Source organism: Hypanus sabinus, chromosome 27 (genome assembly GCF_030144855.1).
Source record: "Hypanus sabinus isolate sHypSab1 chromosome 27, sHypSab1.hap1, whole genome shotgun sequence".
NCBI classification, from domain to species: Eukaryota; Metazoa; Chordata; class Chondrichthyes; order Myliobatiformes; family Dasyatidae; genus Hypanus; species Hypanus sabinus.
In genome coordinates this window covers 25,494,588-25,517,821 of record NC_082732.1, presented here as the reverse complement: position 1 = coordinate 25,517,821, position 23,234 = coordinate 25,494,588, and the positions used below count along the sequence as shown (strand labels likewise).

Genomic DNA, 23,234 nt, shown 5'->3' with positions numbered 1-23,234 from the left:
TTTTTAAGCAGAACTCAAATTCTCAATTTCTAATTTAAACATAATGCAAAAGAAATAATGAAACCAATCTATTATTTCCAAAATGCACTAAATTTATCTTGTAAGCGCCTTATGCCTCTCAATGTATGGATCTCTAATAATAGCTCACAAGTAGAATAGCTCAGCCTCAGTTATAACAGTTTGTGGGGAAAAAAGCTTTCTCAGCTAATTTCAGAGCAAAAAAGTATTTGCATTAAATTATACGCAATTAGTATTAATAAATAATAAGCCAACTAAAATTACAACCTCCTCTACTAAAAGGAAGAGCATGCATGAATTATTGGTGAACTATGAATCTCGAAATGGATTGATTGGGTACCTAGGTAATATAAAATAAGGATTGTCCTTAAAAATAATGAGATTAAAATTTCAGGGAATATAGGACATCATTATTGTGAAAAGCTTTTAGAAATATATTTAGAGCAAACATTCAGTGAGTCAAACAGCCAGAGCTCTAAAGAGCTTCTGCAGTAAGAAGCTGGTTGTGTCTGAGGAAACAAACACACAACTGCAGAGAGTGAGTAGGAAGTGATTAGTGAGTGCCTGAGGAATCAGTGTGGAGACTTTTAAGTAACAGATATAATCAATTCACAGAGTGCTGAGACAAACAGTGCTGCTTAAATTTGTTAATGACATAAAATCGGTCGTTGGGAATCAAAGCTACAAATAACAGAGGATAAATCAATTTTTGGAAAACAGGGAAATATAAGATTTAGGCAAACAAGTGCCAAATGTGGACAATATAGAGTAGGACAGTCGACTATGAATTACAAAATTACAAGGCATATTGCCAAAAAAAAAGGAATCTTGTGATATGAGTGTTTAGTGCATTAAATTTATCAGAATAGCATATGTGATGGTAATATGGAAACCAAACTCCATATCTCAAAATGCACAGCAAGAACAGCAGAAAGCTACAAGCTAATAACGTAATATGAGCACTGAGTCTAACCCATCGCATATAGAGTACACAATTCTGGTTAGGGTGCTACAACCATTGAATCAGAGTAGATACCACGCAGACTGTCAAGTTCGGAGTTTAGATGTTGAAGCTATGAAAAGTGACAATGAAGCTTGGATCATTGTACAGTGGGAGGAGGGGTTAAAAGGGTTGAGTGAAGCATCTCGGAAATCCCTAAATCTCTAAAGTGGAATCATCACCAGAGCTAATTGACTGAAATATCAGAATAATGAAGGATTCTGTGGTGAAATGGCAGAGGGACTGCACTGTCATCCAGCAAACAAGACATTTACACACAACTCCTTCCACATCTGGAGGATGTTAACAATCCAATTAGATTTCCTGAAGTAGTTCAGGAAGTTTATCAAATGTTCCAATAAATTTCTTCCTTAACTAATACTGCCAAAACACAACTAAATGAACTAGTCATTCATCTCAGTTTCATTTGAGAGATCTAATTCTCAACTGTCACTAGATGAATCAATTTGATGAAGATTTTTGCCGTGGGATCAGTTGGATGGATAAGTCTTTCCTAAAGGCCAAAAACCTCAGTTCTTTAATGAATGCAAAACAGTGCTTACAGTTTGTCTCCCCTCCATTTCAAGTTTCCGTTGTCCACTAAGAATTTTATGTCCCACTGTTCCTTGCACACAATATCCTGGCATGATAACCTGAGACAACAAGGACACAGTTAATAATCCAGACAAAATATTATGAAGAATTTATTGAAAGGAAAGGATATGTACTGAATCCTTGGTGTAAGTAGATCTGATTTCTAACCATGTTTTTGTCATTGCCTGCCCACTTCCTGAAAATCTGCAGGGACTGCCCAGCGTGAAGCATGCCTGGTGTGGCAAACACAACCTGAAAAAGAAACAATCCTTATTAGAACTACTCTAGCATGTATTATGTACAAAACTTCTAACGTTTTCTTTACAAATTGAAATCCCAATGCAAGAGCAAAATTATAAAAGTGGTTAACTACTTGAAAATTCGAAATGTTAGAGGCTGCCAAAGAACAAGAAAATAATTCAAAATAAATATTCAAAGGCTAATTCAAGAAATTACTGTGTGTGTGGGAGGAAGGAGCTGGTTCTGTTGTTGTAATTTTGTTGCTTGTTGTGTTCTATGTTGTTCTGCCAAGCATTGTGGGCAAACTGTTTCCTTTCCCCTCTGGTCCACTCTGCTCTCCAATCAGATTTTTTCTTCTCCTGCCCTTGACCTTTCCCACCCATCTGGCTTCACCTATCACCTTCCAGATGGCTTCTTTCTCCTCTCCCCCCACCCCCACCTTTTTATTCTGGCATCTTCCCTCTTCCTTCTCAGTCCTGAAGAAGGGGTTTGGCCTGTTTATTGTTTTCCATTGATGCTGCCTGACCTGCTGGAGGTACTGCCAGAACGTGGCAACACTTGCAGGCTGTCCAGTAATCCTTGATTGTTAATACAAAAGACACATTTTAATAAATCTGAATCTGAATAATTCTAATCAAGGAAGAAATGGACTCAAAAAATTTGTACATACGGAAACTGCTAGTTTTCTTTTCAAAAGCAAATGCTGAAAACTCTTGCTTATAGCCTACAAGTGATTTATTTCTGGCCCATTGCATACTAGCTAATCTCATTATGGTGAAAACCGGGTCGCCAGTTAGTTTCAGTGTCATCAGGCAGATAAACAAGAAAACAACTATGAACAGTGTTCCCACAGATGAATACTTCTCAGTGATCCCTGCTAGGAAACAATATGTGGTTTCTGGGCATGTACTGGACAGATATGATAGCTATCCCTTTTTATGGCTGAACAATCTGCCTGCATTCACACACAAAGTGCTCATTCTAGTCCACTGTCAATACTCAACAAACTACAATTATGAAGTCACGGACTTTACTTATATGAAGAAAAATAAAAAGGTGGTTGGATACCTCCCCATGGTGCTCCCTCCCCCTTTACTTTCTTCCATGGCCTTCTGTCCTTTCCTATCAAATTCTCCCTTCTCCAGCCCTGTAGCTCTTTCACCAATCACCTTGTATTTCTTCCGACCTTCTTACTCTGACTCCCCGTCTTTCTCTCGCCAGTCCTGATGAAGGGTCTCGGCCCAAAACTTCAACCGTACTTTTTTCCATTGATGCTGCCTGGCCTGCTGAGCTCCTCCAGCATTTTGTGTGTGTTGCTTGAATTTCTAGCACCTACAGATTTTCTCTTGTAGGTGGTTGGCTACATATAGTTTTTCTAAATTAATTTTGATCCAACTAATAAATCGCAGAATTTTGCAGTAAAAGAAATCCCATGCCGCCACTGTTCAAATAACAGAAATTTGCACTTACAGAATTCACAAATAACTCTTCAAAAATTTGCCATACAGGTGTCCCCTGCTTTACGAATGTTCTCTTTACACCACTTTGCTTTTACAAAAGACCTACATTAGTAACTTGTTTTCGCATTACAAAGAGGATTTTTGCTTTTACAAAAATTTTCCCATATAAATTAATGGTTCTTCACTTTACGCCATTTCGGCTTTCATAGGAACGCTCTACCTTTGTAAAGGGGGGGGGGGGGCACCTGTACCTAATAAAATTAGCTCTTGTGGAAAAATACAGAAAATAGAGACAATATTTTTTCAACTCTTGTTTCTTGACAGCGACATACCATTGGTCCAGGGTTGTCAGCATATGCCCTATCAAATGCCTTGATGTGTTTGAACTCAAACATATTTCTCTGCACAAAGGTCTTCCTAATTTTTTGATTGGTCCACGTAATGAATAATTTATAATAATGGTTGGCTTTTTCAGTCAGTCCAGTCGAGAAATAGATTGGTGCCTTCAAGTTCATTCTCTCCCTGTGTGCAGAAACAATAGTAACTTGTCAATATTGTCATTTTAAGGGACTTCTTCACTAACAGAGGCACCAAATTTCACCGTTACTTCGCACTAGCTGCTCTCTTAGCAGGATTCTCAAAGTTGTTCAAAGATGAACAGACAAATTCTTCTAATGTCCTGTGCAATGAGACTACCTCTCAAAAGCACTTCAGTAACTCCCAGTGCAGCCTCCTCTAATTCGGTGAGATTCGATGCAAGTTGGGGAGTGCTTCGTCAAGCACTTTTGCTCTGTCCGCCACAACAACCAGGATCTCCCTGCGGCCACCTCTTTCAATGTCACGTCTAATTCCCATACCAATGTACCTGTCCATGGCCTCCCCTAATGCCACAAAGAGACCAAACCCAGGCTGGAAGAACAACAAGCACCCTGCTTTCTCCGTTACCCTTCTCTCTTATTCCCACCCCATTCTGGTTACCCGCTCACCCTTCCTTTTCCCTCCCCTGCCCTCATAATCAGGTCTCCGTCTCCCTCTGGTTCCTTCCCTCCTTCCATTGTCTATTAGATTCCTTCTTCTTCAGCCCTTTACCTCTTCCATCTATCACCTCCCATCATCCCCCCTCACCCACCCTCACCTGCTTGTCTCATCTTCACCTGCCAACCCATCCTTCCACCTTCTTATTCTGGCTTTTGCCCCTTAGCCTCAGTTCCTCTTTTGTGGCATTTCCCTCTGGCCCTCGATACCCTGATCTTTCAAAAATGTATCTACTTCATCGTTAAATATCCCCATGATCTACTCTCCTCAACCCTCCGAGGCAGTGAATTCCAGAGAGTGACGACACTATGCACTTCAGCTTTAAGTGACACCCCCATCTTGTAACAATGTCCCCTTGATCAAGATTCTCCCACTAGTGGCAACATCTCCACAATTATCCTGACATGCTTCCTAAAGACTTTATCTTTCAATAAGATTACCCCTCATTTTCCTGAACTACAAAGAATATTTATTTACTTGGTGATAATGCATGGAGTAGGCTCTTCCAGCCCTTCAATCCACAATGCCCCAGCAACCCCAAGCTAGCTACAGGACAATTTACAATGACCAATTAACCAACCCAGTGAATTCTTTGGACTGTGGGAGGAAACCAGAGCACCCGGAGGAAACCCACACATTCCACAGGAAGGACATACAGAGACTCCTTACAGAACAGTGCTGGAATTGAACTCCAAACTCCAGAATGCCCCAAGCTGTAATTGCCACTACGCTCACACCTGATCATCTACCATCTTCCTGACTTATTATCAGACACATCTAATATTCCAAAACCTGTCACATCTGAATGCAATCACTGACTGAGCTTCCACTGTTCTTGTGAAGATTCACCACCCTTCGAATAAAGAAATTCCACATTACAGTCCTAAAAGACCTACTCCTGTTTGATTCCTCAAGGTAAAACTGAAAAGCTTCTTAATTTGTTTTAAAAAGCAATCAGCACAGATTGTAATGAACAGGGACTGAAATAGGAATCTGGAGCAAATACAATTGACTGGCAAGTGGACTTCAGATTTTTTGTAAACTTGGAGATCAGAAGCTGTCCTGAATTTTCCAATTTGTTTTTTATATAAACTGTGCTAATTATTTTAGAAAAAGTGAAACTTACCAGAAGGTCTCCAGCAGGATGCAAAGTTCCTGGGCTCGTCCAAGGGCAAAGACTGGAATCAGCACCTATGAACATGAAAGCTCATCAAAATACCAAACAAACCATCTCAGAAACATTATTGCAATTCACATTTTACTCGTAGGTCGTTACTGCCTGTCTACTCGGTGCAGACTTGAGGGAAGTAGCGGGGACAGACCACTGGATCCCAGTTCCCTCTGGTTTAAGCTGACAGTCTTTCAGCAAACAACCCAAGGTATGAAACCAATGGGAGAGGGGAACAGTGAGGATGGAAAATCCTGTTGTTGATCTTTCTTGGAAAGGGGTTACATATTGATAGAGCCTATACCTTGATTAAAACTTTGCACCAGTAGACTGAACACACGTTCTGGAAGTAAGATAGCAAGGCTGACCACAGTCACTGTGGTTTACTTAACACAGGCTAGGAAGTGAAGCTGGATATACTGCTCCTACCAAACCACTCAAAAAAAGTACATCTGAAAAGCAACAACATAAAAATGTTTACCTGACAAAATCAATATTATTTTACTGGGCTTTAGCTTCTGAACAATCAACTGTGAAATAATTTCATTTTTGATTTATTATCTAGGTGATGTATATGGACACAAATAAAAGTTTTTACAGAGGAAAGACCTGAACCAACCACATTAACATGGAAAAATTGTTATCCAAGATGTCTTGCCCCCCGCAAAACCCATCCAAACCATAAGTGCAGCTATATCTAGACGGTGAAACAAGGGGAAACTCAAGAGGAGTGAGCTTCAGTGAAGTCAAAACTTATACCACCACAGTCACCCCACATGAGGAGAACCAAGTTAAGAAGGAGAAAAAGAAGGAAAATAGAGAGCAACAGTTTGGTATGGTAGCGTTATCAAATGCTCCGACAATGTTACCAACTCAGTTCAGGGGCTGCAGATGACCTCCAGCGCAATCAAGAGGCAGGGTTCGGCTGGATCACTCTAGAATAGTTCACAATTCTAGAATAGAGTGCAATATTCCAAGCAGACAGAGATACCTGGAGTCCCCAAAGAGGCTGGTAGAAAAATTAAAGCACAAGGTGGAAGGAAAGGAAAATGGAACCAACTTGGCAACTAAAACTGGGTCACTGCACAAACCAAAGTGATGGGAGCAACGCCGCTTGCAACCTACTTTTGGGAAGCCAAGAACATCAATGCCAACGGCAAAATTTACCTTTGCTGGAAACCAGTGCAGAACTCCAGGCATCCCAGCTTTGGGAATCTGGGACCAGTACCACAAGGAGCTCTGGGAACCCATTAAAAAGAACAACACTCTCATGCTGTCGGTTCTAGATTGAAGAGACTGAGTTTGGGAGATAAAGTCAATGTAACCTAGGTAATGGATTTTTAATATGATAAGATACTGCCACTGCTGTGTGCTGGTGCTACAGAAAATGAATGTTTAAGGTGGTGGACTGAGCACAAACCTAATAGACTGCTTTGTCCTAGATAATGCTCAAGTTTCTTGGGCTGTTCTCAACCAGGCAATTGAAGAATACCTTATCAACCGCCTGACTTGTGCATTGACAATGGAGGAAAGCTTTGGAGAGTCGCTGACTGCAAAATACCTAAATCAGTTCTTGGAGTCATGAGATTTATGTAGCTGGTGCAGCTGAATTTCTTGCTAATGGACTCACCTTTCTGCCCCGAGAATACTGATGTTGGGGAATGTCAAGGATAGGTGGTTAGTGTCTTATTTTTCATTAGAATTCTGGTTTCATACACAGAATTCCACTACTTTTCTGATGCTCATGAACAAAAGAACTAATATAATAATACTAAAGGCACTGGGGGAATTCAGTGGATCTGGCTCCCAACTATGGAGTGAAATGGGATAGTCAACATTTCGGGTTCATCTGGATGTGAGGCGGCCAGTGTAAAAACGTGGAGGGAAGGGATGGAGCAAGAACGAGCAGGTGATAGGTGGATCTAGGTTGGTGGGGGGTCTGGGGGGTGAGTGACAGGGAGATGAGGGCAGGAATATTGTCAGAAGCTGGGACATGACGGAGGGGAAAAAAGGATGAGCCCTGATTTACGGTTTCACGGCCCTTGCTGAAAATCATCACTGCTTGGCACTTTCACGACGTACATGTTACTTGTTACTTAAAATTACATGTTTAAACCTTGCGGCGTGCGGGCGTGGACTTGTTCTTTGCCGAGGAATCGAGCGGGCGCAGAATCCAAATGTACTCCTGCTCATTTGTCATTATGAATAGCACACAGGTAGCATAAATGTGTGCAGCACTATGGACAAGAGACCATTAATCAATGCATGCTGAATCCACATATGCAATTCCAGTTCAAAGATGGAGGTAGGCAGTGTAAAGGAGTCAGATAAGAAATGCACTGCATCAGCATACCCTTATTCCGAGTCTAACGCTATTTCATCAGAACATTTCACAATGTCTTGGCTATCAATCCCATGGGAGGCCAGCTGTAAACCAAGAATATTTTTGTTTCTTCTTTTCTCTTCCTCCATCTGTCCTAATATCCAACCTGAGTCCATGGACACCTCTTAACATCGAGATGCTCACCTTCTTACCCGATACTTCAAGCAGTGAATGTCTAAGTGTTGACATTGAGATGAGTTGATACCATCCCCACCATACATTGTTATGCCATACATTTCATTCAGAAGCACCAGATCAGATTATGGCTGTGATGAGAATAAAGCCCAGAGAGCACAGTAAAACTCAGATGCTTACTGTCCTAATCTATTGTACCATCACCAAGCCTGCATGAATAATTAGTAAAGGAACAGTTATAACCGGAGAAGATATTTTTCCACAGAGAGTACAATATTTAAGCCGTACCTTTCCACCCCTCTCGATCGCATCATGCACTTTCTTCAGAAAATCTCTTTCTCGGCACCGCTTTGAGTCTCGGATGGTCGTTGCGTATGTAGATTCTGAGATTAATAAGTCAGGGCGACATTTGTCAATCCAAGCAGCTCTAAGACATACAAAAAGTCAAGGATTTGAGAAATCAAATATTAACCACAGAATAACTGAGCGCTGGAAGATAGAAATATCTCAAACAGCCCATCAACTCTGCACAATTGTTTTGTTCATAGTCTAGCATCTAATCAGAAGGAGAAAATTTGCCCATTGCAAATTTGTCAGCTCTTTGAAAAATATCAGTCAATTATTTCCACTTCCATGCTCATTAATGAAGCTCTACAATTCCATCTTTCCAATCAAACCCAAAAGGCTCTTAAACAATTGAATTTTTACTATAATTAATCTAGACTAACATGTAGCTCTAAAGTATCAGATTTTTTCTCTAGAATAGCATGTGTGTTGTTTTTATTTTGGTGGCAGAGCGGTAATTAAAGCCTTTGGATTTATCAGAAAAGCCTCCATTATTTCATTAGAAATGTAACTCAGTATTAAGATAAGGAACAGCACCAACTCTCGGGCTGACAGCATGGCTAAGGCAGAAAAAAACAATAATCACATTCCACATATTGACAAATTATACACATTTCTTAGGCTTAGACACCATTCCCAATGATGTCCATAGATGGCCGTTCTGATGCTCATGAGAATGGCACAAGATGTTATTCCATTGCAGAACAATGGTCTTGCAACACTTGGCATTCTTTATCCATTCCTCTTTTTCAGCTATCTGCAAATTATGAAACATGGTTTGAAAAGACCCATTTCATTGGTCAATGGTGTTCCAACCAAATGAATCACACATCCAAACCAAAAGCAACAATAAAAAAGACCAGTGTAGCAAGGGGAAAAATAACGCGCTTAAGTGGTCTGTGTTCTATAGATGTACCATGGAGAGTATTCTAACTGGCTGCATCACTGTCTGGTATGGGGGGGGGGGGGGGTGGCTATTGCACAGGACCAAAAGAAGCTCCATCTTGGGTACTAACTTCCAAAGTACCCAGGACATCTTCAGGGAGCGGTGTCTCAGAAAGGCAACGTCCATTATTAAGGACTCCCAGCACCCAGGGCATGCCCTTTTCTCATCGTTACCATCAAGTAGGAGGTACAGAAGCCTGAAGGCACAAACTCAGTGATTCAGGAACAGCTTCTTCCCCTCTGCCATCCGATTCCAAAATGGACATTGAACTTGTGAACACTACCTCACTTTTTCAATATATATCTTTTTTTCATGATTGTTAATCTCTAATATACATATACTGTAATTGATTTTACTTTTTTTCTATATTATGTATTGCTGCTGCTAAGTTAACAAATTTCGCGACACCTGCTGGTGATAATAAACCTGATTCTGATTCTGAGTCCTGTGGCAGCATTGGTAATCAAAAACGCTGTCAGATTTGGATATACTGCCAATAGAAGATTATTAAAATGTGCTTTGGAATGGTGTACGAAATGTAGTCATTCTTGTTAATAAATGTGCTGGTGAGACACCCTTTGATCATTGGTGGTATTACATGGTGTCCCCCTAATATTTACAAATTAGTACTGAATTAGTCTGACCTCCACAGGAAATCAGAATTTACACTGTTCATGTTGCACTATACTTACACCAAAAATGTTCTATCAATCTTAATGATGCTGAAAGACAGATATAAACCACAACAAACAGGATGAAAGCAGCACATAAATCATTGAACATTACAGCATTTTCAGCAAGCCACTGCTTACAATGACAGGAACATATCAAGAAGAGCATTGGGCATGAGAAGAAAGCAATTGTTACAGAAATGCAATATTCAACAAAACTCATTCTGTTGTCTTTATACAGGGTCAGATGCAGCAAGTACATGACAGGTCTCAATATGGCAGAATTTAAAAACACAGAATATCATAATAGTTGATACAGTCTTCATACAGGGATCAGAAGTGGAAAGAGTGAGCAACTTCAAGTTCCTGGGTTTCAGTATCTCTGAGGATCTATCCAGGGCCCATCACATCAATGCAGTTACAGAGAAGGCACAACAGTGGCTATATTTCAATAGGGAGGAGGATTCATATGTCACCAAAGACGCAAACAAATGTCTACATTGTGTACCATGGAGAGCATTCTAATTGGCTGCATCACCATCAGGTGGGGGGGGAGGGGCTACTGCACAGGATCGAAATAAGCTGCAGAGAGTTGTAAGCTTAGCTCCATCAAAGGCACTAGCCTCCGTAGCATCTAGGACATCTTCAAGGAGCAATGCCTCAAAAAGGTGGCGTCCACCATTAAGGAACCCCATCACTCTTTTCTCATCGCTACCATCAGAAAGGAGGTACAGGAGCCTGAAGACACACACTCAGCAATTCAGGAACAGCTTCATCATCTCTAAATGGACATTGAAACCATGAAACCTATCTCACTACTACTTCTTTATTTTTACACTACATATAAACACACATATACGTATATATACAAACAGGCACAAAGACACGCACACACTTGATGTAGTTCCTATTTTTTTCTCTATTATTATGTATTGCATTGGACTGCTGCCACAAAGGCAACGATTTCACAACACACACTGGTGACATTAAACCCAATTCTGAGACTCATCCGCCTTCACTGATGATGCGCAGCAACATGAACAGAAAATGATGAGGGAAAACCACATCCAAATCTACATCAAAAATCAAATTAGTATGGTGTAATCTAACAGCTCCAGAGGTAACAATCATAACTCTGAATAAATTCAAGAACATTGCAGAAGTATAACAGAACTACAACTCTGTTTTACCCAATACTCAACTTCACCAAGAAGCAACATTTTTGCAAGAGGTATAAGCATTTACTGGGAAATTACAATTTAAATAGATAAGCTTACAGCGCCTATAAAAAGTTTTCACCACCCCAGAAGTTTTCATCTTTTATTGTTTTTCAACATTGAATCAAAGTGGATTTAATTTGGCTTTCTTGACACTGATCAACAGAAAAAGACTTTTTCATGTCAAAGTGAAAACAAATTTAGAAAAATTGGTCTAAATTTATTACAATTATTAAACACAAAATAATTGCATCATTACTCACCCCCTTCAAGTCCGCATTTAATTGATGCACCTTTGGCAGCTATTACAGCCTTGAGTCTGTGTGGATAGGTCTCTATCAGCTTTGCACATCTGGACATTGCAAATTTTCCCCATTCTTCTTTACAAAACTGCCCAAGTTCTATCAGATTGCATAGGGATTGTGAGTGAACAGCCACTTTCAAATCCAGGTACAAGTTCTCAATTGGATTGAGGTCTGGACTCTGACTTGGCCACTCCAGAAAATTAACTTTGCTGTTTTTAAGCCAATCTTGTGTAGCTTTGGCTTTATGCTTGGGGTCATTGTCTTGCTGGACAACAAATCTTCTCCCAAGTTGCAGTTCTCCTGCAGACATCAGTTTTTGCTCCAGGATTTCCCTGCATTCATTTCACCCTCTCCCTTCACAAGCCTTCCACGGCCTGCTGCAATGAAGCATCCCCACAGCATGATGCAGCCAATGCCATGCTTCACAGAAGGGATGGTGTTTTTGATGATGTGTGGTGTTTGGCTTATACCAAACATAGCCTTTAGTCTGATGGCTAAAATACTCAATTTTGGTTTCATCAGACCATAGAACCTTCTTCCAGCTGACTTCAGAGTCTCCTACATGCCTTCTGGCAGACTCTAACCGAGATTTCATGTGAGTTTTTTTTTTCAACAGTGGCCTTCTCTTTGCCACTCTCCCGTAAAGCTGAGACTGGTGAAGCACCCGGGCAACAGTTGTTGTGTGGGCAGTCTCTCTCATCTCAACCACTGAAGGTTGTAACTCCTCTAGAGTTGTCATAGATCTCTTGGTGGCCTTCCTCACTAATCCACTAATCCCCTTCTTTCACGGTCACTCATTTTTTGAAGACGGCCTGCTCTAGGCAGATTTACAGCTGTGCCATATTCTTTCCATTTCTTGACGATTGACTTAACTGCACTCCAAGGGATATTCAGTGACATGGAAATTTTCTTGTATCCATCTCCTGACTTGTGCTTTTCAATATCCTTTTCATGGAGTTGCTTGGATTGTTCCTTTGTCTTCATAGTGTTGTTTTTGCCAGGATACCGATACCAGCAGTTGAACCCTCCTGATACGGGTGTATTTTCACAACAGTCAATTGAAACACCTTGACTGCACACAGGTCATTGCCATTTAACAGGTTATGTGACTACTAAAACCAGCGATTGCACCAGTGATTTGGTGTGTCATATTAAAGGGGGTGAATACTTATGCAATCAATTATTTTGTGTTTTATATTTGTAATTAATTTAGATCACTTTGTAGAGATCTGTTTTTACTTTGACATGAAAGCCTTTTTCTGTTATCGGTGTCAAAAAAGCCAAATTAAATACACTATGATTCAATGTTATAAAACAATAAGACATGAAAACTTCCAGGGTTGGTGAATACTTTTTACAGGCACTGTAGTAGCATAAAAATAAACACAGTGCAAAGTCTTACCCTAGATGACGATCTGGTGTCATGTTGTAGTCACCCTGTGGATAATTAAAACCAAATAAATACCAGAAAGAACTAAAATTGCAGGACAACTTAAAAAACTTATTATATTTTATTGTTGAAGTTCCTTAGGGACTATTGTTTCTAGAGCACTTCCCATTTAAATGTATTGAAACCCCATTCAGATAAGAATCAGAAGCTGAGAAAAACAAATCCAGCATTTCCTAAACAAGACAAAATCTGCAGCTGCTGGTAATCCAAACACACACAAAATGCTGGAGGAATTCTGCAGGCCAGGCAGTATTTATGGAAAAGAGTAAACAGTCAATGCTTCGGGCTGAGACCCTTCATTGGGGTTCTTTTCCATAGATGCTGCCTGGCCCACTGAGTTCCTCCAGCGTTTTGTGTGTGTTCCAGCATTTCCTGTGGATAGACAGGAAAAGCCACTGCCCCTGCAACCTATTTCCCAATTATCACCAGCCCTTCCCAATTGTTATGTCAGCAACTGATGGATGAATGAAGATATCATTGAATTTAGTTGTGATGTAGTCAGAGTTCAATATCCTACAGACCTCATAATTTAAATTAGTACATAAACGATGGCTATTTATCATAGTCTTTCCATTCTTCAATCAAGTTGCAAAAGCAGACAGGTCAGAAATGGCAACTATCTGATCATTCAGTATAATTAATACAGTAGCAAGTGAATATCCTTGATAAACTACGATTACAAATCTCACTATGTTAAACCAGTTGTTCAATGTCGTAGGAAACATTGTAATAACGTATTTGGGATTCAAAATAATGTCATAACAAAGTCAAATGACATACTGATCAGCTCTGATCCTTGAACCAACTTCTCCCAGTATTCCCTTTTAGTTATTCACGGACAGTGTAGTTGCTGAGGTTCATTCATACTTACAGTATACACCACAGATTCTGAGCCCACCCGGATGTGAACCATGGCTGCACCCAGCACGTGGCCAGCGTAGTATGCTTTTATTTCAAGTTCATCGTCAACCTGGATCATTCCAAAAATATAAATCATGTACCTTTGAACTGAGACATTTCAAACAAATTAGCAGCACTGTTTTATTGGAACCGGGTAGCGGACAGAGATGCATGAATCATTCATCTCAGGTTGAAGGGGCAGTAGAATTGATTTTTAAAAAAATATTGTTTATAACAGAACAAAATCTCCGTAAAGGCCGAACTGAAACAGTGCAAGCCTGGACACCAGTGTATTAACCATGTATCTTGCGAATTCATTCCCCTAGAATGCAAAGGAAATAAACAGGAATAAAAATTTAAAATGGTAGAAATATTCAGCAGGCCAGGCAGCATTCCCAGGAGCAAGAAGCAGAGTTAACGTTTCAGGTCAAAGAAGCTTTTGTCAGAAGTGGGAATCGGAAAAACAAACTGGTTTTAAATTGCAGAGTGGGTTGGGAAGGTATGGAAAGAACAAAGGGAATATCTCTGATAAAGTGCATAAGGTGTATATGAGGACATCCAGTCAGTAGGTTCATGAGGACAGTTAGCAAAAGAGAAAACACAAACACAGGAACAGAGAAACAGTCAGCTGAGGATCGTACAAAAGTGGGAACATAAATAGATGAATACACAAGTCAGAGCTGTAAGACATGACCAGCAGTTCAGTCTGTGGTATTGGAAGAAAGAAAAAACAGAGTCAGTATCATAGATATATCGGTCAGTACTGAACAGACAGAGAAGGCAAGTTGCTGAGTTCAGTATTCATTATGGGACTCTTGCAATGTGCCAGACAGAAGATGAGATGCTGTTCTTCAAGGTTACGCTTGGCCTCAAATCTCAGATGGACAGGTCAGAAGGGGAATGAGAAAGGGAATTGAGGAGGTGGGCAATGGAGCTCAAGGCCACCCATGCAGACTTAACACATGTACTCTTCAAATTTGTTTCCTCAAAGTACTGTGAACACCAAATGCTGTTCACTAAAATGGAACAAGTGCAAGAACACCATTGCCCCAACTGGAAAGCTTATTTGGATTGCAGAGGGAAAAGGTTACATTTTCTGCAGCTAAATAGAAAAGTGGTGTAACATTGGAACATGAAGTCACAAAGTGAATAGTCAATCCCTTCAAAATGCTGATGGGGCGAAGAAAATACATCTGATCTTTAGCATACTGCAGTCAGTGTTCACAATAGGCCTGCTCTACTCTGCAGAAATGGGTAGTTACCATGTGGAACACCTGCAGTATGTCCACAGAGGTGACACTGAGATTTCCATTAATTCTCCATCCTATTCTGACCCGTCTGTCTCTCCCCCACCCTCTCTGCAAAGTAACAACAATTGTATTTCTCTCTTTCTCTGTCTGACAAAGAATCATGTTGACTGCATTTCTCATCCTGCCTAACCTCCTGAGCACTTACAGCATTTTCTGTTATATTTACCGATTTCTGGCATCCCGTCATTGCTGTGAATACTTTTGTAACTGGCTGTATTTTTGTGCTTTTAATAAATAAGTTATGAGCAAAAATGAATTTCTAGTTTTATTATAATTTTTATCTGGGATGTTTCACAATACTAGAATGACTACGAAGCCTTGTGCGGGCAGTTGTTTGCGCATGCGTGTATGGGCGTATGCATGGACGTACGTAAGTGTGTACGGGCGTATGCGTGGACGTACCTAAGCGTGTATGTATGTAAGTGTGCACGGGCGTATGCGTGGACGTACATACATACACATGTACACACATATGCGTGTACATGCCGATTTTTTTTCTCCAAATCGATTTTGGCTCGCAGTCTTCCCGAGTTTGATAAGTGCAACTACACCGCACATACAATATTTCTACTTTATATAGGGTGTATATTTATCATATCATTTCTGCTTTTACTATATGTTAGTGTCATTTTAGGTTTTATGTGTTATTTGGTAGGTTATTTTTTGGGTCTGAGAACGCTCAAAAATTTTCCCCATTTAAATTAATGGTAATTGCTTCTTCGCTTTATGACATTTCGGCTTACAAACGGTTTCATAGGAACGCTCTACCTTCGGATAGCGAGGGGAACCTGTATGTGGTGTTAGACTCCACCTAGTGGTGGCAGACTGGTATAACAGTTACATATTGGTTTATCACCTTTTCACGCTTCATTGACTAAGTGTTAAACAGGCGCATAAGCCTGTGTGCCTTCTCTTGGCCCTTTGCTTATCTCAGGACTGTGCCTGTATCTCGATATAAAAGTGTCAGTTTCTGCAAAAATTGCCATTTTATCTTTCTCTTTTCCTGAGATTATTTCCTTTAGTTTAATATGCTCTGTATCCGCTCCTTTGTTTAAACTTTAAATACATTATCATAAATCAACAAGTTTTCCCTCATTCTTGGACTCCTAAAAGAACCCGCGGATTGAAAAGTCACCAGGTCCGACAATACCAAATGTAAACAATACATTTCTTACCTGGACTGTTTGATGGAGGTGGATGGCTACAACTTTCTTCATGCAATCTTTTATCATTTGAGAAGTAAAGAAGTTGGTCTCTCCTTTCTTATCAACCGTAATCTTCCTATAGTCCTCTAAAAGAATTGGACAAATGGCTTTTGTGGGATGAGTCATGTAAATAGGGCCATCATAACCAATCATCTCACTCATGTAAGGAAGGGCACCACAGTGGTCCAAGTGAAAATGGCTGGAAAAGACAAAATGATGAACATTGTAAACAACTAATATGCTAAAACTTTCAAAAATATACTTTAGTCATAATATACAGAAGCACAAATAGGATATGGCATCATCTTCATTCACTTTATGAGCATAACATTACATTTGCTTATAACTTGTTGACACAGTGTAAATGTTACCATTGATTCAATCAAAAACATTTTGTCAATAATATATTTGTTGGGGGGACGTCACGTGATGACGTAGGATCGAGACGCTGGAACTGAGCTCTCCCGTAAAAAGTCAATAAATTAATGTTTAAGTGAAGAAAAGTTAGTCAATACTTTCTAAAAGTTACTTATAAACTACTCCGGATTGTTTCAAGCTATGCCTCAAAAACAGAAGATGAAGAAAACCACTACCGGGAAGACAAAGCAACTTGGAGCAGAACCAAGGCCCACTTATACCAAAGAACCGCGGACTCAGGTACATTATACCACCGGTGATACGGAACAGGAAACTGCGGCAACATCGGACATTTCTGAAGGAAAAGACCAACGAGACCTACGCAAGCGCAAAGGAAAGAGCATGCGCAAACGGGAGCAACCAGAACTACAAAGCCCAGTTACGACTGCAACTGAAAGTGAAAGTGAATCTGAGGGAGAGTCAGATTCTCTGGAAAGATCAGACGGAGATGGAGATAAAAGATGGAGATGGAAATATAGAAAAGACTTTGAGGCAAATAATGCGTAAATTAGGCACATTAAAAGTAATTAAAAGTAATCAAAAAGTAATCAAAAAAAAATGATAAATATGGAGATTATGTTTGATAAAATGACAAAGAGACAGGAAAAAATGGAAAAGAGAATTATAGACTTGGAAACTACAACAGAAGACATGGTTGAAAGAATGAACAAAATGGAAAATGAGAATACTGCTTGGACATCAGAAAGAAAACAATTTATGGAAAAAATTGATAAGCTTGAAAATTTTAGCAGACGAAACAATATTAAAATTGTTGGACTTAAAGAAGGTGAAGAAGGTGATGATCCAATAAGTTTTTTTCAAAAATGGATCCCTGAAAAATTGGAAATGGAAGGAGAAACTCCAATTGAGATAGAAAGGGCTCACAGAACCTTAAGGTCAAGACCTCAAGCTGATCAAAATCCACGATCAATTTTGATAAAATGATACCAAGATAAAGAAAAGATCCTGAAGGCGGCTGCCCAAGGAGCCAAAAATAGAAACGGGCCATTGATGATAGCAGGGAAACCAGTTCTTTTATATCCTGATATAAGTTATAACCTTTTGAAGAGAAAGAAGGAATTTAACCCAGCGAGAAAAGCCTTATGGGAAAAAGGTTATAAATTTATGATGCGTCACCCAGCAACATTGATAATTTTTTTGAAGGAGGGAAAAAGAAGATCTTTTTCCGATTATCGAGAAGCAGAGGTGTTCGCACAAGAACTTCCATCTAGTGGCTAATTATACATAGAGACTTCCAAACGTAATGGATTAAAGATAAAGACAGAGACAGTGAACAGAAGTGATGGACATTTAAGGATAATATAGAGGAGAAAAGCAAAATTTTAGAAACACTAATTGAGAATAGTATTTTTTTTTCTTCTTAAGTATATACTTTTTTATGTTGCGGGGGGGCTGGGGAGCTTTGGACCGGTTTCTGCGGGATTCATGTGTGTAATCATGGCGATTGCCATGACCCGTACAACAAAGGGCGGTAATGTTGTGTTTTTTTTTCACAACATTAGTGGGGGGTATTTTGTTTTTTTTCTTTATATTCTATTTTTCTTCTATCTTTTTGCCTGGATGATTGGTGGGGACACACATAGCAACATGGAGAATTTTAAAAAGATTTCCCAAGATACCAAGAAAGTTGAAAGATTAGGTATTATTATAGCTTGGAGTAACATAATTAAAAATAATGACTAATTTACTGAATTTTTAAAGTTTTAATGTTAATAGGCTTAATGGACCGGTAAAAAGAAAAAGAATTCTAACATACATTAAAGAAATGAAAACAGATATAGCTTTTTTACAAGAAACACATTTAACAGATAAAGAACATCAGAAATTAAAAAGAGACTGAGTTGGAAATGTTATTGCAGCTTCATTTAATTCAAAGGTGAGAGGAGTTGCAATTTTGGTTAATAAAAATTTGCCAATTAAAATACAAAATGTATTAATTGATTTGGCGGGGAGATACGTAATTATACATTGTCAAATTTTTTCGGAACTATGGACTCTTATGAATATTTATGCACCAAATGAAAATGATGTAAAATTTATACAAGAGGTCTTTCTGAATTTGGCTAACGCACATGACAAAATATTAATAGGTGGAGATTTTAACTTTTGTCTAGATCCAGTTTTAGATAGATCAACAAAAGTGGTCACAAAATCAAAAGTAGTAAAATTAACTCTATCATTGATGAAAGATTTAAACTTGATTGATATATGGAGAAGAATTAATCTAAAAGAGATTACTCATTTTATTCAAATAGACATAAAGCATATTCAAGGATACATTTTTTCCTATTATCAACGAATATTCAAGATAGAGTGAAAAATGTGGAATATAAAGCGAGAATATTGTCAGATCATTCTCCTTTGATAATGACAATGATAATGACAGATAAAGAGGAATCAATTTATAGATGTGATGTGATTTAATTCAATGTTACTAAAACGTCAAGATTTTTGTGATTTTATGAAAAAGCAGATTCAGTTCTTTTTAGATACAAATTCACATTCAGTTGATAAATTCATATTGTGGGAAGCAATGAAGGCATACTTGAGAGGTCAGATAATAAGTTATACTTCTAAAATTAAGAAGGAATATATGATAGAAATAGATCAATTGGAAAAAGAGATTACAAAATTAGAAAAAGAATCTCAAAGAAATATGACAGAAGAAAAACGAAGACAACTTATTAATAAGAAGTTACAATATAATACTCTCTAGACATATCGAACAGAAAAAGCAATTATGAGAACTAAACAGAGATATTATGAACTAGGTGAAAGATCACATAAGGTCCTTGCATGGCAGTTAAAAACAGACCAGACTTCTAAAACAATAAATGCAATTTGAACAAGAGTAAATAAAATTACTTATAAACCTTTAGAAATTAATGAAACTTCTAAGAATTTTTATTCTGAGTTGTATAAATCAGAATCACAAAATGATAATGTCAAGATAGAAAGATTTTTATCACAAATAACTCTTCCAAAGTTAAATACGGAAGAACAGAAGGGATTAGATATGCCTTTTACATTGAAAGAGGTCGAAGAAGCCCTAGGATCACTTCAAAGTAATAAATCTCCAGGAGAAGATGGTTTTCCGCCTGAATTTTATAAAAAGTTTAAAGATTTATTAATTCCTCCTTTTATGGAGTTAATACATCACACGGAAAGAACGCATAAACTTCCAGAATCTTTTTCGACAGCTATTCTAATAGTATTGCCAAAAAAAGATAGAGATCTTTTAAAGCCAGCATCATATAGACCTATTTCTTTATTAAACACTGATTATAAAATAATAGCAAAAATCTTATCTAACAGATTATCTAAATACTTACCAAAATTAATACATATGGATCAAACAGGATTTATTAAAAACAGACAATCGGCAGATAATGTAACTCGGTTATTTAGTATAAGTCATTTAGCGCAAAAGAGGGAAGAAATGAGCGTGACAGTTGCTTTAGATGCAGAAAAAGCATTTGATAGATTGGAATGGGATTTTTTATTTAAGGTATTGGAAAAATATGGATTAGGAGTATCTTTTATAAAATGGCTTAAAACCTTAAATACTAATCCCAAAGCTAAAGTAGTGACAAATGGTCAAATTTCAACACCATTTCAGTTAACAAGGTCAACTAGGCAAGGTTGTCCATTATCACCTGCTTTATTTGTGTTGGCGATAGAGCCATTAGCTGAATTAATTAGAATGGACCCAGATATTAAGGGTTTTAGAGTTAATCAGGAAGAATACAAGATTAACTTATTTGCTGATGATGTTCTGCTTTATCTAACAAACCCATTACATTTGTTGCGTAAATTATCCTATAGATTAGAAGAATATGGGAAAATATCAGGTTATAAAATAAATTGGGATAAAAGTGAAATTTTACCTCTTACTAAAGGAGATTATAGTCAATGTCGATTAATAACCCAATTTAGATGGCCGGCAAATGGTATAAAATATTTAGGTATAAGAGTTGATAATGATATAAAGAATTTATGTAAATTAAATTACTTACCACTATTGAAAAAAATTCAAGAAGATCTTGATAAATGGATGGTATTACCAATAACATTAGTAGGTAGAGTAAATACCATAAAAATGAATATATTTCCTAGATTACAATACATTTCAATCACTACCAATACAAATACCCCAGAAGTTTTTTCAAGAGAAGTAAATATGTGAGAAAGTTTCTTTGGAAAGGTAAGATGTCAAGAATATCGTTGGAAAAATTGGCATGGAAATTTGATCTTGGAAGGTTACAACTTCCAAATTTTAAGAATTATTATAAAGCAAATCAACTTAGATTTATTGCATCTTTTTTTGAGAAAGATAAACTGGCATGGATTAGAATAGAACTAGATAAAATAGGGGAAAATATACCAGAAGATTTTATATATAAATGGGAATCTAAATGGATACGGGAAAAGAAAGAACCTCCTATATTAAAACATTTGATTGACTTATGGAATAAAATAAATGTTGACAATGAGATAAAGAAATCCTTATTAGCAAAGAGATCTTTAATTCAAAATAGACTTACTCCTTTTACAATGGATAATCAACTTTTATATAATTGGTTTCAAAAAGGGATTAGATATATAAGTGATTGTTTTGAAGGAGGTATATTAATGTCATTTGATCAATTAAAGAATAAATATAAAGTATCAAACAACACTCTTTTTTGTTACTTTCAACTAAGGGCTTATTTAAGAGAAAAATTAGGTCAAACAATGTTATTGCCGAATCTAATGAAATAGAAACTTTAATTCAAAAAGGAAAGATTAAAAAATTCATTTCTTGTATGTATAATTTGATTCAAAAACAGGCAATTAAACAAGGAGTCCATAAGTTAAGACAAAAATGGGAAAGTGACTTGAATATTAAAATTGAAGAAAAAAATTGGTCAAGACTATGTCTTGAGAGTATGACAAATACAATAAATGTCCGGTTAAGATTAGTGCAATATAACTTTTTACATCAATTACATATTACACCACAAAAAATAAATAAATTAAACCTAAATTTATCTGATCAATGTTTCCGATGTAACCAAGAAATTGGTACTTTTTTACATTCTACTTGGTCTTGTTCTAAAATTCAACCTTTTTGGACAAATTTAAGAGTTTTATTGGAACAAATTATTGGAATACAACTTCCACATAATCCAATATTATTTTTATTAGGTGATATTGAAGGGATAAAACCGATACCCAAATTGAATAAATATCAGAAAGAATTTATAAAAATTGTATTGGCAGTAGCCAAAAAGGCTATTGCAGTTACTTGGAAATCGGATACATATTTAAGTATAGATCGTTGGAAGAAAGAAATTTATAGCTGTATTCCACTTGAAAAAATTACTTATAATTTAAGAGATAAATATGAAACATTTTTGAAAATTTGGCGCCCTTATTTACAAAAGACAGGATTAAATATATAGGTGCTCCAAAGATGAAATAATTGGTTATTTGGGGAAAGAAATAAATATATATACTAAAGTTATTACGATCTCCATGGAGCATGTGGGGATCTTCCAATATCCAGGCACTCTTGCTTTCTTTCTCTTTTTTTTCTATAGGGATGCTAGGGGGGAGGGGTTAAGGGGAGGGGGGGATGGGTAACATACTTTTTTTTCTCTACTTTTATTTTGTAACTACTTGAAATGCAATAAAAAAAGTTAAAAAAAAATAATAATAATATATTTGTTATTATACGCCAATCAACTATGTTTCTGGGTTTTCTTTAGGATTAAGCAATAGCTGGGCTTTATAATAAGGACTTCCCCCCCCCCCCCCCAGAGCCTTTGCAGTGACTGCATAAAGGTTCAGTGAGTCTCTCAGCATGTACCCCTGCAAATTGGAATATGTTAGCTGCCAGTGTTTGGTTCTGGATAACGCCTTGCACTGGGCAGACCAAAGTCAGCCTTTCATCATGTAATGACCTTCCAGCAGTAATCATCCCCAGAAACAGCCCATAGGGCACAGTCATTAACTACACAGCGGCTTGGGATGAATCTTCACAAAGGCCAGTACGTCTCTTTGCAGAACTTCTTGGCAAACACACAGACCATAAGGAGATGGAGGGCCATCTCATCCACACTACAGCCACTTCAAGAACAACGAGCGGTGGGATTGAGACCCCAGGAGTGCGTGAACAATCTGACAGGGAGGGTCCTTCTCGCCATGGTCAAACAAGTTCAAAATGCACTTTTAAAAGCTGTGATGATGGACCATTTTGTCAAACAATCTTTAATCAACTGAGTAAAATGCTTGCTCTCGATGCCAATCAACTACTTTTCCGGGCTTTCTTTAGGATTCAACAGTTTCTTCAAACTTTATAGTCTAGATAGCGGACAACTTAGAGGTTGTTAAAAAGAAGCAGAACCTGAAGAGAACTAAAAACTTGCTGTA

The 23,234-nt window shown here is 37.9% G+C and overlaps 1 protein-coding gene across 4 annotated transcripts in view; it reads right to left on the bottom strand.

Annotated features, from left to right (window-relative positions):
- The window catches only part of ints11 (integrator complex subunit 11), a 41,820-nt gene that overhangs the window by 11,310 nt on the left and 7,276 nt on the right, over nucleotides 1-23,234 (bottom strand). For all 4 annotated transcript variants that reach the window (XM_059952019.1, XM_059952017.1, XM_059952015.1 and 1 more), the window contains exons 6-13: nucleotides 16,353-16,581; nucleotides 13,839-13,937; nucleotides 12,920-12,954; nucleotides 8,322-8,460; nucleotides 5,474-5,538; nucleotides 3,645-3,834; nucleotides 1,781-1,864; nucleotides 1,582-1,671 (exon numbers count right to left, since the gene is read on the bottom strand). In XM_059952019.1, coding sequence (XP_059808002.1) covers nucleotides 1,582-1,671; nucleotides 1,781-1,864; nucleotides 3,645-3,834; nucleotides 5,474-5,538; nucleotides 8,322-8,460; nucleotides 12,920-12,954; nucleotides 13,839-13,937; nucleotides 16,353-16,581 — 931 coding nt within the window. The remainder of the gene's footprint in view (nucleotides 1-1,581; nucleotides 1,672-1,780; nucleotides 1,865-3,644; nucleotides 3,835-5,473; nucleotides 5,539-8,321; nucleotides 8,461-12,919; nucleotides 12,955-13,838; nucleotides 13,938-16,352; nucleotides 16,582-23,234) is intronic.